The 15289-nt window shown below is 34.4% G+C and overlaps 2 protein-coding genes across 2 annotated transcripts in view; one reads left to right on the forward strand and one right to left on the reverse strand.

The window, feature by feature from the left end:
* Positions 1-15289, forward strand: part of LOC109605767 (uncharacterized) — a 95282-nt gene that overhangs the window by 17006 nt on the left and 62987 nt on the right. Inside the window, exon 2 of the mRNA XM_049968985.1 lies at positions 1399-1967. Coding sequence (XP_049824942.1) covers positions 1812-1967 — 156 coding nt within the window. The 5' untranslated portion in view covers positions 1399-1811. The remainder of the gene's footprint in view (positions 1-1398; positions 1968-15289) is intronic.
* On the reverse strand, positions 27-827 carry LOC109607256 (microtubule-associated protein RP/EB family member 1-like). Its single transcript, XM_049968992.1, has one exon. The coding sequence runs from the start codon at positions 728-730 to the stop codon at positions 71-73; it is 660 nt and encodes a 219-aa protein (XP_049824949.1). The 5' UTR covers positions 731-827; the 3' UTR covers positions 27-70.

Raw genomic sequence — 15289 nt, forward strand, 5'->3', positions numbered from 1 at the left:
ACTGTTTGATTTAAATAATACTGACATTCAAGAGTAATACAATTGTTTATTTGGAAAGTTATAAATATACTTATTTATTAACATCTTCACGTGATTCCCCTTCTTCTGCTTCATCATCACCAGACCCGCTAGGAGAAACGCAACCCTCTTCTGAATTCAACAACTTCAATATGTTTTCCAACTCCGGACATTCATTTCTTGCTTCCTCACAAAGAACCTCAATATCCAATAGTTTGCCTGCGTAAAAATCTATTTCCTTCTTCAAAGCGTGACGTTTGAATTTCATATCGGAAATCGTTTTGTTCAGCTCCTCGACTTTCGTCGTGTCAGTCAGGCTGCTCACACTTTTCACTATCGGTATGGCCTGACCTCTGTAGTTGGCGTCGTAGAACTTCTTGAACCACTGCAGAAACTCGAAATTATCTTGGAAACGTCCTTTGATCAATCTATCCACCGGCACCTCCTTTTCCACCTTCAATTTCTTGAAGCTCTCCTGCAGTATCTTGTAGTTGTGGATGTGGCTGTACTCCTGATTGGAATTTAGCTTCACCCTGCCCATTTGGATGGAGTTGGGGAACAGGCAGTGCATGATCTGACAGTAAGCAGAGCCGCTGCACAGGTCCTCGATCTTGGCAAACTTCCTGGGCAATAGGGCGTTTATCCAAGCCAGCATCTGGTGTCTGGACAAGTTGTCGTTGGTCATGTTTGTTGAGTACACATTCCGGGCCATTATTTCTGGCGTTAATTAATCAGATTTGCAAAAGCAAAGTAATTTCTGATAATGTAAAATGGGAGTTATAAAATTATTTTAACACTGATTGTAAACGTCTAGTATAAATGTCAAGAATTAATAGGTTATGTGAGCTTCCGCTAGGTGGGGTAATAAATAGTGACAACAGCGCCATCTCATTGTTGTAAAGCAAATTGTGCTGGTATGACTTTCATAATAACATTAAAATATCGATTAACTAACCGGTAACAAACATGTTTTCGACTTCCTGAGGAATATTCCAGAAGCCCAGAAAGAACAAACCCAACCTTGAACGCTCTATTTAAAGTGGGCGAAGGTAATTTACATAATAATTAGTTTTTCGACTACACAGTAAATTGGGGGCAACTAAAACTTTGTTAATTTGGAGTTATTTTAAAAAAATATTTAGTCACGTGTTTGCCTCGATAGTTTTACTATGTTTTGTTTATGTTTGAAGCTTGATTATGTCGTAGATAATTATTGGGAACGTCCACGTGTAAATTGTAATTAATTCAGTACGGCTTTGGTTTCCGAAATTGGCTTTTCAATCTAATTATTAGCTATCTACTTAGCACCATAATTAAACGACAAACTGAGTGTAACTAAGTAGGTTGGTAATGATTGTTTTATGTTTTTTTTTGTTGCAGGAAGTCCAGGTCCAGGAAAACTAAAAACATAGCCGTCCCTTAGTGCATATATTATTATCTAATAGAGGTTTAAATGTAAATTTAAAAGAAGTTAAATACTAGTGCCACATCTACCTGTATCTTATGTACAAAATACACCAACTAAAGAAACGCGTTTGCCAAAAAACAAAGAAGTTATTTACTCCTAAAACTATACATACACTAAAAATTCAAGTATATATTGTTATCTACACAAAAAAGAGAGAGATTCCTAATAGAGATTTAACTGTTAAGTATTAAAACGTTTGCCAAATTCTATAAAACAAACAAACACACACACACGAAGTGACCAAAAAATCGAAGTCGACCCAGTGCCGTTGATGAAAGACGTGTGGGGCGTCAGAAGTTGAGCGCCCCCGAAACGGCGACCGACGATGAAACTGTCGGTGTCCGCGTACCGCGCCCACGCCTCCGCCCACAAGAAGATCCTCGACACGGCTTACAACCTGAACTATGGATCGACGTCCGCCTCGCATCCGCATCCCGCCAGCTCCGGGGCGGCGGGCGCCCCCACTTGTTCCGGTTTTCAGGTAAGCGAATTAAATTCGTCATTTTTTAGGTGTTTTTTGGGGTGATCTTATCTCGCACGGACGCGTTGACGGGTCTAAAAATAAAAATCGGCGCGGTCCGGGGACAAGTCAATTTCCCGTCTATATTTAGGCTCAGACGCGAACGCCACAAAAGGCAGTAAATTCAATTTGGCGATGACGATCGAACGATTGGGGGTGGAGGGAAGATGGTCTAATTGATGAACTTGATTTGCCGGATTGCAGGCGTATTGTTTAACCGTAAACGAGGTCGCATGTGTTCGGACGGACGAAAGTGGTAAAGGAGAGAAACTGTACGGATTTATACCTAAAAGCTGGCTGAAAGTCGTCGTCGAAGTTGTTATTAAAATTATTAGGTTAAACTCTTAATACCACTACCAAAAATTATTTAAGATAATAGTTTATATGTACAATAATAAAATTAAATGTAGAATCACATTCTTTAAATTAAATGATAAAAAAGTCTAAGATGACCACTTTAAGCAACAGCTAGTACTAGTAGTACTACTGCTAATACTATTATTGGCAGTGAAGGATAATATTTGATATTCTGCAGCAACTCTGTATGATAAATACCCAGTAGAATCACATTTTTTACATTAAATGATACAAAAGTCCAAAATGACCAGTTTATACTACAGCTAGTACTAGTATTATTACTGTTAATACTATTATTGGCAGTGTAGGTTAATAATTTGACATTTTGCAGCCACTCTGTATGATAAATATACTGTAGAATCACATTTTTTAAATTAAATGATGGAAAAGTCCAAAATGACCAGTTTATACTAGAACTAATACTAGTATTACTACTGCTAATACTATTATTGGCAGTATAGGATAATAATTTGACATTCTGCAGCCACTCTGTGTGAAAAACACCTTGTAGAATCATATTTTTTAAATTAAATGGTAGAAAAGTCCAAAATGACCAGTTTATACTACAACTAATACTAGTATTACTACTGCTAATACTATTATTGGCAGTGTAGGATAATATTTGATATTCTGTAGCAACTCTGTATGATAAATACCCAGTAGAATCACATTTTTACATTAAATGATAGAAAAGTTCAAAATGACCAGTTTATACTACAGCTAATACTAGTATTACTACTACTAATACTATTATTGGCAGTATATTATAATAAAATGACATTCTGCAGCTACTCTGTGTAAAAAACATCTTGTAGGATCACATTTTTTAAATTAAATGATAGAAAAGTCCAAAATGACCAGTTTATACTAGAACTAATACTAGTATTACTTCTGCTAATACTATTATTGGCAGTATAGGATAATAATTTGACATTCTGCAGCCACTCTGTGTGAAAAATACCTTGTAGAATCTTATTTTTTAAATTAAATGGTAGAAAAGTTCAAAATGACCAGTTTATACTACAGCTAATACTAGTATTACTACTGCTAATACTATTATTGGCAGTGTAGGATAATCTTTGATATTCTGTAGCAACTCTGTATGATAAATACCCAGTAGAATCACATTTTTTACATTAAATGATAGAAAAGTTCAAAATGACCAGTTTATACTACAGCTAATACTAGTATTACTACTACTAATACTATTATTGGCAGTATATTATAATAAAATGACATTCTGCAGCTACTCTGTGTAAAAAACATCTTGTAGGATCACATTTTTTAAATTAAATGATAGAAAAGTCCAAAATGACCAGTTTATACTGCAGATAATACTAGCATTACTACTACTAATACTATTATTGGCAGTATATTATAATAATTTGACATTCTGCAGCCACTCTGTGTAAAAAACATTTTGTAGAATCACATTTTTTAAATTAAATGATACAAAAGTCCAAAATGACCAGTTTATACTACAGGTAATACTAGTATTACTACTACTAATACTATTATTGGTAGTATATTATAATAATTTGACATTCTGCAGCTACTCTGTGTAAAAAACATTTTGTAGAATCACATTTTTTAAATTAAATGATACAAAAGTCCAAAATGACCAGTTTATACTACAGGTAATACTAATATTACTACTACTAATACTATTATTGGCAGTATATTATAATAATTTGACATTCTGCAGCCACTCTGTGTAAAAAATATCTTGTAGAATCACATTTTTTAAATTAAATGATGGAAAAGTCCAAAATGACCAGTTTATACTAGAACTAATACTAGTATTACTACTGCTAATACTATTATTGGCAGTATAGGATAATAATTTGACATTCTGCAGCCACTCTGTGTGAAAAACACCTTGTAGAATCATATTTTTTAAATTAAATGGTAGAAAAGTCCAAAATGACCAGTTTATACTACAGCTAATACTAGTATTACTACTGCTAATACTATTATTGGCAGTGTAGGATAATATTTGATATTCTGCAGCAACTCTGTATGATAAATACCCAGTAGAATCACATTTTTTACATTAAATGATAGAAAAGTTCAAAATGACCAGTTTATACTACAGCTAATACTAGTATTACTACTACTAATACTATTATTGGCAGTATATTATAATAAAATGACATTCTGCAGCTACTCTGTGTAAAAAACATCTTGTAGGATCACATTTTTTAAATTAAATGATAGAAAAGTCCAAAATGACCAGTTTATACTGCAGATAATACTAGCATTACTACTACTAATACTATTATTGGCAGTATATTATAATAATTTGACATTCTGCAGCCACTCTGTGTAAAAAACATTTTGTAGAATCACATTTTTTAAATTAAATGATACAAAAGTCCAAAATGACCAGTTTATACTACAGGTAATACTAGTATTACTACTACTAATACTATTATTGGTAGTATATTATAATAATTTGACATTCTGCAGCCACTCTGTGTAAAAAACATTTTGTAGAATCACATTTTTAAATTAAATGATACAAAAGTCCAAATGACTACAGGTAATACTAATATTACTACTACTAATACTATTATTGGCAGTATATTATAATAATTTGACATTCTGCAGCCACTCTGTGTAAAAAATATCTTGTAGAATCACATTTTTTAAATTAAATGATGGAAAAGTCCAAAATGACCAGTTTATACTAGAACTAATACTAGTATTACTTCTGCTAATACTATTATTGGCAGTATAGGATAATAATTTGACATTCTGAAGCCACTCTGTGTGAAAAACACCTTGTAGAATCATATTTTTTAAATTAAATGGTAGAAAAATTCAAAATGACCAGTTTATACTACAGTTAATACTAGTACTACTACTGCTAATACCATTATAGGATAAGAATTTGAAATTCTGCAGCCACTCGGTATGATAAATACTTTGTAGAATCACATTTTTTTACATTAAATTATAGAAAAGTCCAAGATAACTACTTTAAGCAACAGCTAGTACTAGTGTTACTACTGTTAATACTATTATGGGCAGTGTAGGATAGTAATTTGATATTTTGCAGTCACTCTGTGTGAAAAACACCCTATAGAATCATATTTTTAAAATAAATGATAGAAAATTTCAAAATCGCAAGTTTAGATTACAGTTAGTACTAGTACTACACTGCTAATAATGTAAATTACGGTTAACTTAAACTGAAGAATATAAAATATATAATTTTGATATTACCAGAGGTAAAGCAGGAATCTATTGTGGACTAAAATAATTCACAGCAACGTAATTGCCCTCTTCATAATCAAGAATTCTTTACGATGTACTCAACAAACATTTCGCTCATTTAAGTCAACGAAAATAAAATACGCAATCCTCGTGATGGCCCAATTCCAAGACACTTAACTTACATTAACGACTTTTTACGTTCCGAGGGCCCGAATAAATCCCAATTACGCAAAAAAGGCACCGGCCGCCCCCGAAAAGAAAACCGTCTCGGTTGCGAGTTGGGGGGAGTCGGAAAAAGCGAAAGCGATTTATATCGCGACGCCCGGAGAACGGTGTTAATTAAAGAGTTGTTTAGCTAAAACGATCTTAATTAACTCTCCGGTGCCTCCGGCGGAAATGGACGGGCCAGATGCCCGGATCCGGATGCCGGGCGACACGTGTTTGTTTATTAAATTTCCGAACGGTTCTACGGGAGTTATTATTTCGGACCTGCATTAACGAAAAAGTGTGGGGTTTATTTTAACGGGGGTGGGGCGTTCGCAAATACAAAGTTTTTTTGGAGGCGGCGTAATAAACGGGAGTCGGGTAACATCAAAGTAAACAACAAAACTGTCGGTTCACCTGATATATGTTATATACACGTATACGAGTATACCGTATCAAAAATGATGAGCGTGTCTACTCGCATATTGAGACGGAACATCAATACCCCTTTGTAAACAAAAAGGAAAGATATACATGCAATTATGTGGGCGGGCCGAACTGGCTGGACGGGATCATTTGGTTTTGCTGCGTTTAGCATGCGGTTCGTCTCCGCAGACGTTGTTTTTAGTATATTTTATTTAATTTTTGGGATACATTTTTATTTTGAAAAAAGTAGTTTATTTTTAGAATACTTATTTTTGTTTTTGATATACCCTCAAAAAATATTTCATTTTACAGATTGAAAATTATACAAAGTTACGGAATTTAAATGGAGCATCCGAAGAACTCGAACTACATCCCTACGCATACGGAGAGTTACTAAATGCATTCGCAAAGATTAATTTACATTGTGCGCCGGCGCGCACCAGCACGGCGCATTGTCTCTGAGAGTAGGGATTCTTACTACCGGGCAAAACTTTTCTCTCTTTGTCGTGCATCCATCTCTTACAATATCCAGACACGAAGAGCATTTTTCATACGGTATATGTACTTTTGGGATCCCGAGGGTATTTTAAGAACTTTCCCGCAAATTGGAGATGGCAAAAGTGAAATATCGTAGGATATATTTTGCACAATGCACTGAAAAGTATTTGCTCTAAAAACTTGGCCAAAATTATTTTACGACAGATAGTCAATAAAAATAAAATATCAGTTTATCACTTTTGCTACTTCGTATTCCACTGTTTCTATTGCTACTGCTACAATTGTTGTTACTAGATTTGTAGTTTATATAAACAGTATCTTGTAATTCTAATCTGCCACTGTTGATGTTACCACTACAACTACTCTTATTAACATAACTATTGCCACTACTACCACTAATATTCCTGTTACTTCTTCTACTTTTGTCAGTTCTACTACTACAGTTACTAATACTAAGGTGGAAGTTTAAATGATTAGTAAGTAACTTATAATCCTGTTGCTACTGTAACTAGTAATGCTGTTACCATTAAGACTACACTTATCACAATTAGTATAGTGACTACTACAATTTTTACTTTTGTTGCTTCGAATTCCACTGTTTGTATTGCTACTGCTACAATTACTATTACTAGATTTGTGGTTTATATAAACAGTATCTTGTAATTCTAATCTGCCACTGTTGAAGTTACTACTACAACTACTCTTTTTAACATAACTATTGCCACTACTACCACTAATATTCCTGTTATTTCTTCTACTTTTGTCAGTTCTACTACTACAGTTACTAATACTAAGGTGGAAGTTTAAATGATTAGTAAGTAACTTATAATCCTGTTGCTACTATAACTAGAAATGTTGTTACCATTAAGACAACACTTATCACAATTAGTATAGTGACTACTACAATTTTTACTTTTGTTGCTCCGAATTCCACTGTTTCTATTGCTACTGCTACAATTACTATTACTAGATTCGTGGTTTATATAAATAGTATCTTGTAATTCTAATCTGCCACTGTTGATGTTACCACTACAACTACTCTTATTAACATAACTATTGCCACTACTAACACTAATATTCCTGTTACTTCTTCTACTTTTGTCAGTTCTACTACTACAGTTACTAATACTAAGGTGGAAGTTTAAATGATTAGTAAGTAACTTATAATCCTGTTGCTTCTGTAACTAGTAATGTTGTTACCATTAAGACAATTAGTACAGTGACTACTACAATTTTTACTTTTGTTGCTCCGAATTCCACTGTTTCTATTGCTACTGCTACAATTACTATTACTTGATTTGTGGTTTATATAAACAGTATCTTGTAATTCTAATCTGCCACTGTTGATGTTACCACTACAACTACTCTTATTAACATAACTATTGCCACTACTACCACTAATATTCCTGTTACTTCTTCTATTTTTGTCAGTTCTACTACTACAGTTACTAATATTAAGGTGGAAGTTTAAATGATTCGTAAGTAACTTATAATCCTGTTGCTACTATAACTAGAAATGTTGTTACCATTAAGACAACACTTATCACAATTAGTATAGTGATTACTACAATTTTTACTTTTGTTGCTTCAAATTCCACTGTTTCTATTGCTACTGCTACAATTACTATTACTAGATTTGTGGTTTATATAAACAGTATCTTGTAATTCTAATCTGCCACTGTTGATGTTATCACTACAACTACTCTTATTAACATAACTATTGCCACTACTACCACTAATATTCCTGTTACTTCTTCTACTTTTGTCAGTTCTACTACTACAGTTACTAATACTAAGTTGGAAGTTTAAATGTTTAGTAAGTAACTTAGAAACCTGTTGCTACTGTAACTAGAAATGTTGTTACCATTAAGACTACACTTATCACAATTAGTATAGTGACTACTACAATTTTTACTTTTGTTGCTTCGAATTCCACTGTTTCTATTGCTACTGCTACAATTACTATTACTATATTTGTGGTTTATATTAACAGTATCTTGTAATTCTAATCTGCCACTGTTGATGTTACCACTACAACTACTCTTATTAACATAACTATTGCCACTACTACCACTAATATTCCTGTTACTTCTTCTACTTTTGTCAGTTCTACTACTACAGTTACTAATACTAAGGTGGAAGTTTATATGATTAGTAAGTAACTTATAATCCTATTGCTACTATAACTAGAAATGTTGTTACGATTAAGACAACACTTATCACAATTAGTATAGTGACTACTACAATTTTTACTTTTGTTGCTTCGAATTCCACTGTTTCTATTGCTACTGCTACAATTACTATTACTAGATTTGTGGTTTATATAAACAGTATCTTGTAATTCTAATCTGCCACTGTTGATGTTACCACTACAACTACTCTTATTAACATAACTATTGCCACTACTACCACTAATATTCCTGTTACTTCTTCTATTTTTGTCAGTTCTACTACTACAGTTACTAATATTAAGGTGGAAGTTTAAATGATTCGTAAGTAACTTATAATCCTGTTGCTACTATAACTAGAAATGTTGTTACCATTAAGACAACACTTATCACAATTAGTATAGTGACTACTACAATTTTTACTTTTGTTGCTTCAAATTCCACTGTTTCTATTGCTACTGCTACAATTACTATTACTAGATTTGTGGTTTATATAAACAGTATCTTGTAATTCTAATCTGCCACTGTTGATGTTATCACTACAACTACTCTTATTAACATAACTATTGCCACTACTACCACTAATATTCCTGTTACTTCTTCTACTTTTGTCAGTTCTACTACTACAGTTACTAATACTAAGTTGGAAGTTTAAATGTTTAGTAAGTAACTTAGAAACCTGTTGCTACTGTAACTAGAAATGTTGTTACCATTAAGACTACACTTATCACAATTAGTATAGTGACTACTACAATTTTTACTTTTGTTGCTTCGAATTCCACTGTTTTTATTGCTACTCCTACAATTACTATTACGAGATTTGTGGTTTATATAAACAGTATCTTGTAATTCTAATCTGCTACTGTTGATGTTACGACTACAACTACTCTTGTTAACATAACTATTGCCACTACGACCACTACAATTTCTGTTACTTCTTCTACATTTGTCAGTTCCACTACTACAGTTACTAATACTAAGCTGGAAGTTTAAATGATTAATAAACAACATATAGTGCTGTTGCTATTGTAACTAGTAATGTTTTTACCATTAAGATTACACTTATTACAATTACTATTGTAACTACTACAATTATTACTTTTGATACTTCGAATTCCACTGTTTTTATTGCTATTGCTACAATTATTATTACTAGATTTGTAGTTTATATAAACAGTATCTTATAATTCTGTTGCCACTGTTGATGTTACCACTACAATTTCTCTTATTACTATAACATTGCCATTACTACCACTACTATTCCTGTTATTTCTTCTATTTTTATCAGTGCTACTACTACAATTACAATTACTAAATTGGAAGTTTAAGTAAACAGTGAATTATAATCCAGACAGACTAATATTACCAATAATTCTAAGACTCCTATTACTATTATTACTGTGAATGATACATAATTATTTTTACCAGATCTACTGCAACAACTATAATTACTATTCCTAGAAAAGTGCTGCTAGTACTATTATTACTATTATTATAGTACTAGTAATATTTGTGTCTCCACTATTAAGCCATGTTAAAGAAGTTTAATTTTCGAGAAACACGCCAATAATGGAACGTTGAAAGCCGTGTCGCAATTTCGCAACGCGACGTCGGATTTTCCAGCACGCGTCGTCCTTTAAAAAAGCCCAACATCCTCGAAAGTCGGGTGCGCAGCAAAACAAAACGCCTGCCGTGCCCTTGTAACTTGTCCCGAAACAAACGGCCGAAAGGGGGTCGAAAGGCCACTTGCACCGCTTCGCTTTTGTCGTCGAGTGGACGCGCACCCACTCGACGGTCGCGTTCCGTGGTTTTGTTGCCAGTAATCTCGCTAATTTCATTATCGGGACGCCTCGGGGCTGCCGCCCGTCTAATGAGTGGCCGTATTTTTTTGTTCCCGCTCCGCATTGATGGGGATATTTGATATATTTTCTGGGGGGTGTGTGGGACCAATTAATTACTTCTAATGGATGCGTAGCTTCGGCGACCGGAAGCAGCGACTCCCGTCTTCCTGCAGCCGTCCGTTTAATGTCGGTGGGACAATTACAGTTGAAATTTCCGTTTCGGGAAGTTTGCCTTGCCGGTGGGGCCCAATCTATGACGTTCCACTTTTGCTCAGCTTCAAACGGTTTAATAAAGAGGAATTTATGTATGTCCCTAAGTAACTTGTCTTTGTCACCAGAAAGGACCGAAACTTCAGCTTACTTCGGCAAACTTCAAGAGTTGTGTAATTTATTGTTTTTATTTTTGTGTCAGCTCAGACAACTGTGTGCACGTTGGTAAATTATCGAACTGTTTTTCGAAGAAGGGGGTGCAATTAGCAAAGACCAATTAGTACGTCCTCATTCCCGGAAAATGAACCAGGAAACTTTCCATTCAATCTGTTTCCAGTCACTTTCGTTCAGTTTTCGTGCAAGAATTAAAAATCAACTATCTAAAATAAACATTTCCTGTTGTGACGGTTAAGCGTTGAAGTTGAAGGGCGTTGAAGGGAATTCATTATGCCGTTTGATGTGACTTAGTGGAATAGTTGAAAGGACACGCAAAAGGGCAATTAGTCAAATAAGGACTCGCTATTAATAAACGCCCACACTCTTGAATATGTTTGCTCGTTTTGTGACAGACATTAACTAGTAACTAAATATGTTGTTCACTTTACTGAAATGACAATATTTACCTTTATGGATTCATTTAATTACTGTTTTCCTTTTTATTAGATTAAAAGTGATGAGGAAACATGTAATACAGATGTTTGTAAGGTTAAATATTCAGTTCTGTGAATGCCCAAGAAAATACCACTAATAATATTATGAAACAAGGTTTCAATCTGAATTGGAACTATATTTTTATTAAATTAGAACTAATCTTATGGGGTATCATTAAATTACTATTTTCTCATCTGTTTTACATTAAAGGTGACACAGAAGCACATAGTGAAGATGTCTGTAAGATTAAATACTTAATTCTGTGAATGTCCAATAGATATCACTAATAATTTTATCAAAACAAGGTTTCAATCTGTACTGGAACTATATTCTTATCAAACCAGAATTAAATATAATAATTAATTCATGGGACATCACTAAATTATTATTTTCTCATATGTTTTACATTAGAGGTGACACAGAAGCACATAATAAAGATGTCTGTAAGATTAAATACTTAATTCTGTGAATGTCCAATAGATATCACTAATAATTTTATCAAAACAAGGTTTCAATCTGTACTGGAACTATATTTTTATCAAACCAGAATTAAATATAATAATTAATTCATGGGGCATCACTAAATTATTATTTTCTCATCTGTTTTACATTAAAGGTGACACAGAAGCACATAATGAAGATGTCTGTAAGATTAAATACTTAATTCTGTGAATGTCCAATAGATATCACTAATAATTTTATCAAAACAAGGTTTCAATCTGTACTGGAACTATATTTTTATCAAACCAGAATTAAATTTAATAATTAATTCATGGGGCATCACTAAATTATTATTTTCTCATATGTTTTACATTAGAGGTGACACAGAAGCACATAATAAAGATGTCTGTAAGATTAAATACTTAATTCTGTGAATGTCCAATAGATATCACTAATAATTTTATCAAAACAAGGTTTCAATCTGTACTGGAAGTATATTTTTATCAAACCAGAATTAAATATAATAATTAATTCATGGGGCATCACTAAATTATTATTTTCTCATATGTTTTACATTAGAGGTGACACAGAAGCACATAATGAAGATGTCTGTAAGGTTAAATACTTAATTCTGTGAATGTCCAATAGATATCACTAATAATTTTATCAAAACAAGGTTTCAATCTGTACTGGAACTATATTCTTATCAAACCAGAATTAAATATAATAATTAATTCATGGGGCATCACTAAATTATTATTTTCTCATATGTTTTACATTAGAGGTGACACAGAAGCACATAATAAAGATGTCTGTAAGATTAAATACTTAATTCTGTGAATGTTCAATAGATATCACTAATAATTTTATCAAAACAAGGTTTCAATCTGTACTGGAACTATATTTTTATCAAACCAGAATTAAATATAATAATTAATTCATGGGGCATCACTAAATTATTATTTTCTCATATGTTTTGCATTAGAGGTGACACAGAAGCACATAATGAAGATGTCTGTAAGGTTAAATACTTAATTCTGTGAATGTCCAATAGATATCACTAATAATTTTATCAAAACGAGGTTTCAATCTGTACTGGAATGAAGTAAGAAAGAATGACCTACACCAAATGCTCCAAAATGATACACCCATAAATAGCAAGCCTGAAAGAACGAAACAACAACGGCAGAAGGATCTTCGACCGGCCTGATTGGCGTTTCTTGCACACAACAGTGAGTTGTGTCGGTGTGTTAAGTGATGGATGGTTTCAATTAGATTACGAACGGTAATCGATATCGGACTGTGTTTCCCCGGGATAAGATAACACAGAAACGGCACTAGGCGCTAACCCCCACACCCTCCCCCGAAAATTACCATACGTTTGTTATTCCGCCATTGTTTGCCGAGTGCACTCGAATCAACATTAATAGATGTGGATCGGCCGGAGGGACGGGGGTCCCGGTGCGATTTTAACGCCCGGATAAATTCGGATAAATTCAAATAGTTCCGGGGATAAAAATCCCGAATCCCGGACCAATTGCCCGGACGAAAGCGGGCGCCGAAATCTAATTGAGTGTGGCGGACGCCCCGGTTATGGTTCCCGACGGGAATGGGGATGACTCCGTAAAAAAATTATTGGGTTAGACTAAGGATTTAAGTGCGAGAACATTTCGCGTTGAAACCGGATCGTTTCCTTGTTTAAGTAACTAAATACGGAGCGTCCGAACTTGTTTATTTGTAAATTCCCCGAAACTAGATAAGGGTATGATTTCGGTGTTTACGGCCAAGTGAAACACCGACGGCAGGGCTGGTGGGGGGTTGTACGAGGGCCAAATGTACGCGAAAATGGAAACGTCCAGAATAATATCGTCGAAATGTGCGATATGACACGGGCCGGAGGGGCCCGGCAACGAAACGGGGCGAAGAGAACGGGGATGAGCCACGACACGAAGTCAATGTTCAGTATAATCAATACGAGAAAGGAAACTTTCATAATATTTTTGTTTGAAAGTTTCCCCGAAAGTCCGAAATCTTCGATACACAATTGAATCGATGCGGCCGAAAGATACGGCCAATAAGATGCTCGGCTCGGGGGACGGACGGGGGAGATGAAAGGGATGAAAGAGACGGCTCTCGATCTATTTCCTGCTGTCCGGATGGAGGACGGCTTAATTAGACGAACGTCCTGATCTCACGGTCGCCATACGTATTAATGGGATCGTACGGCTTTAACGGGGAATTATTTTTATCTATTTAGATGTTTTTAATACACAAAAACTAACAAGTATGAATATTTACATTAATTAATGTGTTCAATTTCAAATCCTGATGATAATATTATAAGTAACATCTATTGATTATTTACTGAATTAAATAATTATAATTACAGAAATCTGTATTAGGTGCTTCTTTATCACCTTTAATAAAATAGAATAAAAATATAGGACATTCACATCTTTATTATGTACTGACTGAAAGTTCTTCCGCCATTCGTCCTTCCTTTTTGACCACATCAATATTTCCTAGCAATTTTCTTGGAGTACATATTAAAATTATAGTTACCAGCATTGCCTTCTACATCACCAGCATTATTTACCCAGTCTAATTGGAGTAAACTATCACTTAATACACCAAGACAACTCACAGCCAGTAAAACTGACTGAATCTTCTTCTGCTGTTGCCATTTCGTCCTTCCAAACAAGCTATTCATGGATGTATCATTTGAAACATTTGTTGTAGCCCATTCTCCTTGCCAACATCAATATTCTCCAGCAATTTCCTCGCAGTAAACATTAAAATCACCCCTAACCAGCATTGTATTCGACACCATCGACAGCATTATTTGCCAGTTTTTCGCCGGACAAATAGAAATTACGGTTGTGTCGGCCCATAAATCCCGAGATTGGATTGAGTTCGCAATTCCGCGAAAGATATTTCATCTCGGCGGTCCATCGGCCGTAAAGGAGACGCGGTGAAGGGACGGGAGGATTTCGGTTGCTCGCTCCACCAGATCGTGTTTCTCTTTTTACTCCTTTTTCCCCCCAACAATTTTCCCGGTGTCGCGATGATGTCTATTTTATGTCGGGACCGGTGCCGCACGTTTAAGCGGACCAATTTATCGGTCGTGAGTTGTTTCAGATCAAACAAGTCAATGCAAATGTTTGACAAGCGATTGTGTCGGTTTATTAAGGTCATCGATGCCACTGGATGTGTCAACTGTGTTTGTTGATGGGTTTTTGAGTGGAATTTAATGGTTTTGGGGCGGGGT

The sequence above is a fragment of the Aethina tumida genome, chromosome 6 (assembly GCF_024364675.1).
Source record: "Aethina tumida isolate Nest 87 chromosome 6, icAetTumi1.1, whole genome shotgun sequence".
Taxonomy (NCBI): domain Eukaryota; kingdom Metazoa; phylum Arthropoda; class Insecta; order Coleoptera; family Nitidulidae; genus Aethina; species Aethina tumida.

Excerpts from the sequence above, each read along its gene's own strand:
- LOC109607256 (XM_049968992.1), bottom strand. The coding sequence starts at position 730 with ATGGCCCGGAATGTGTACTCAACAAACATGACCAACGACAACTTGTCC.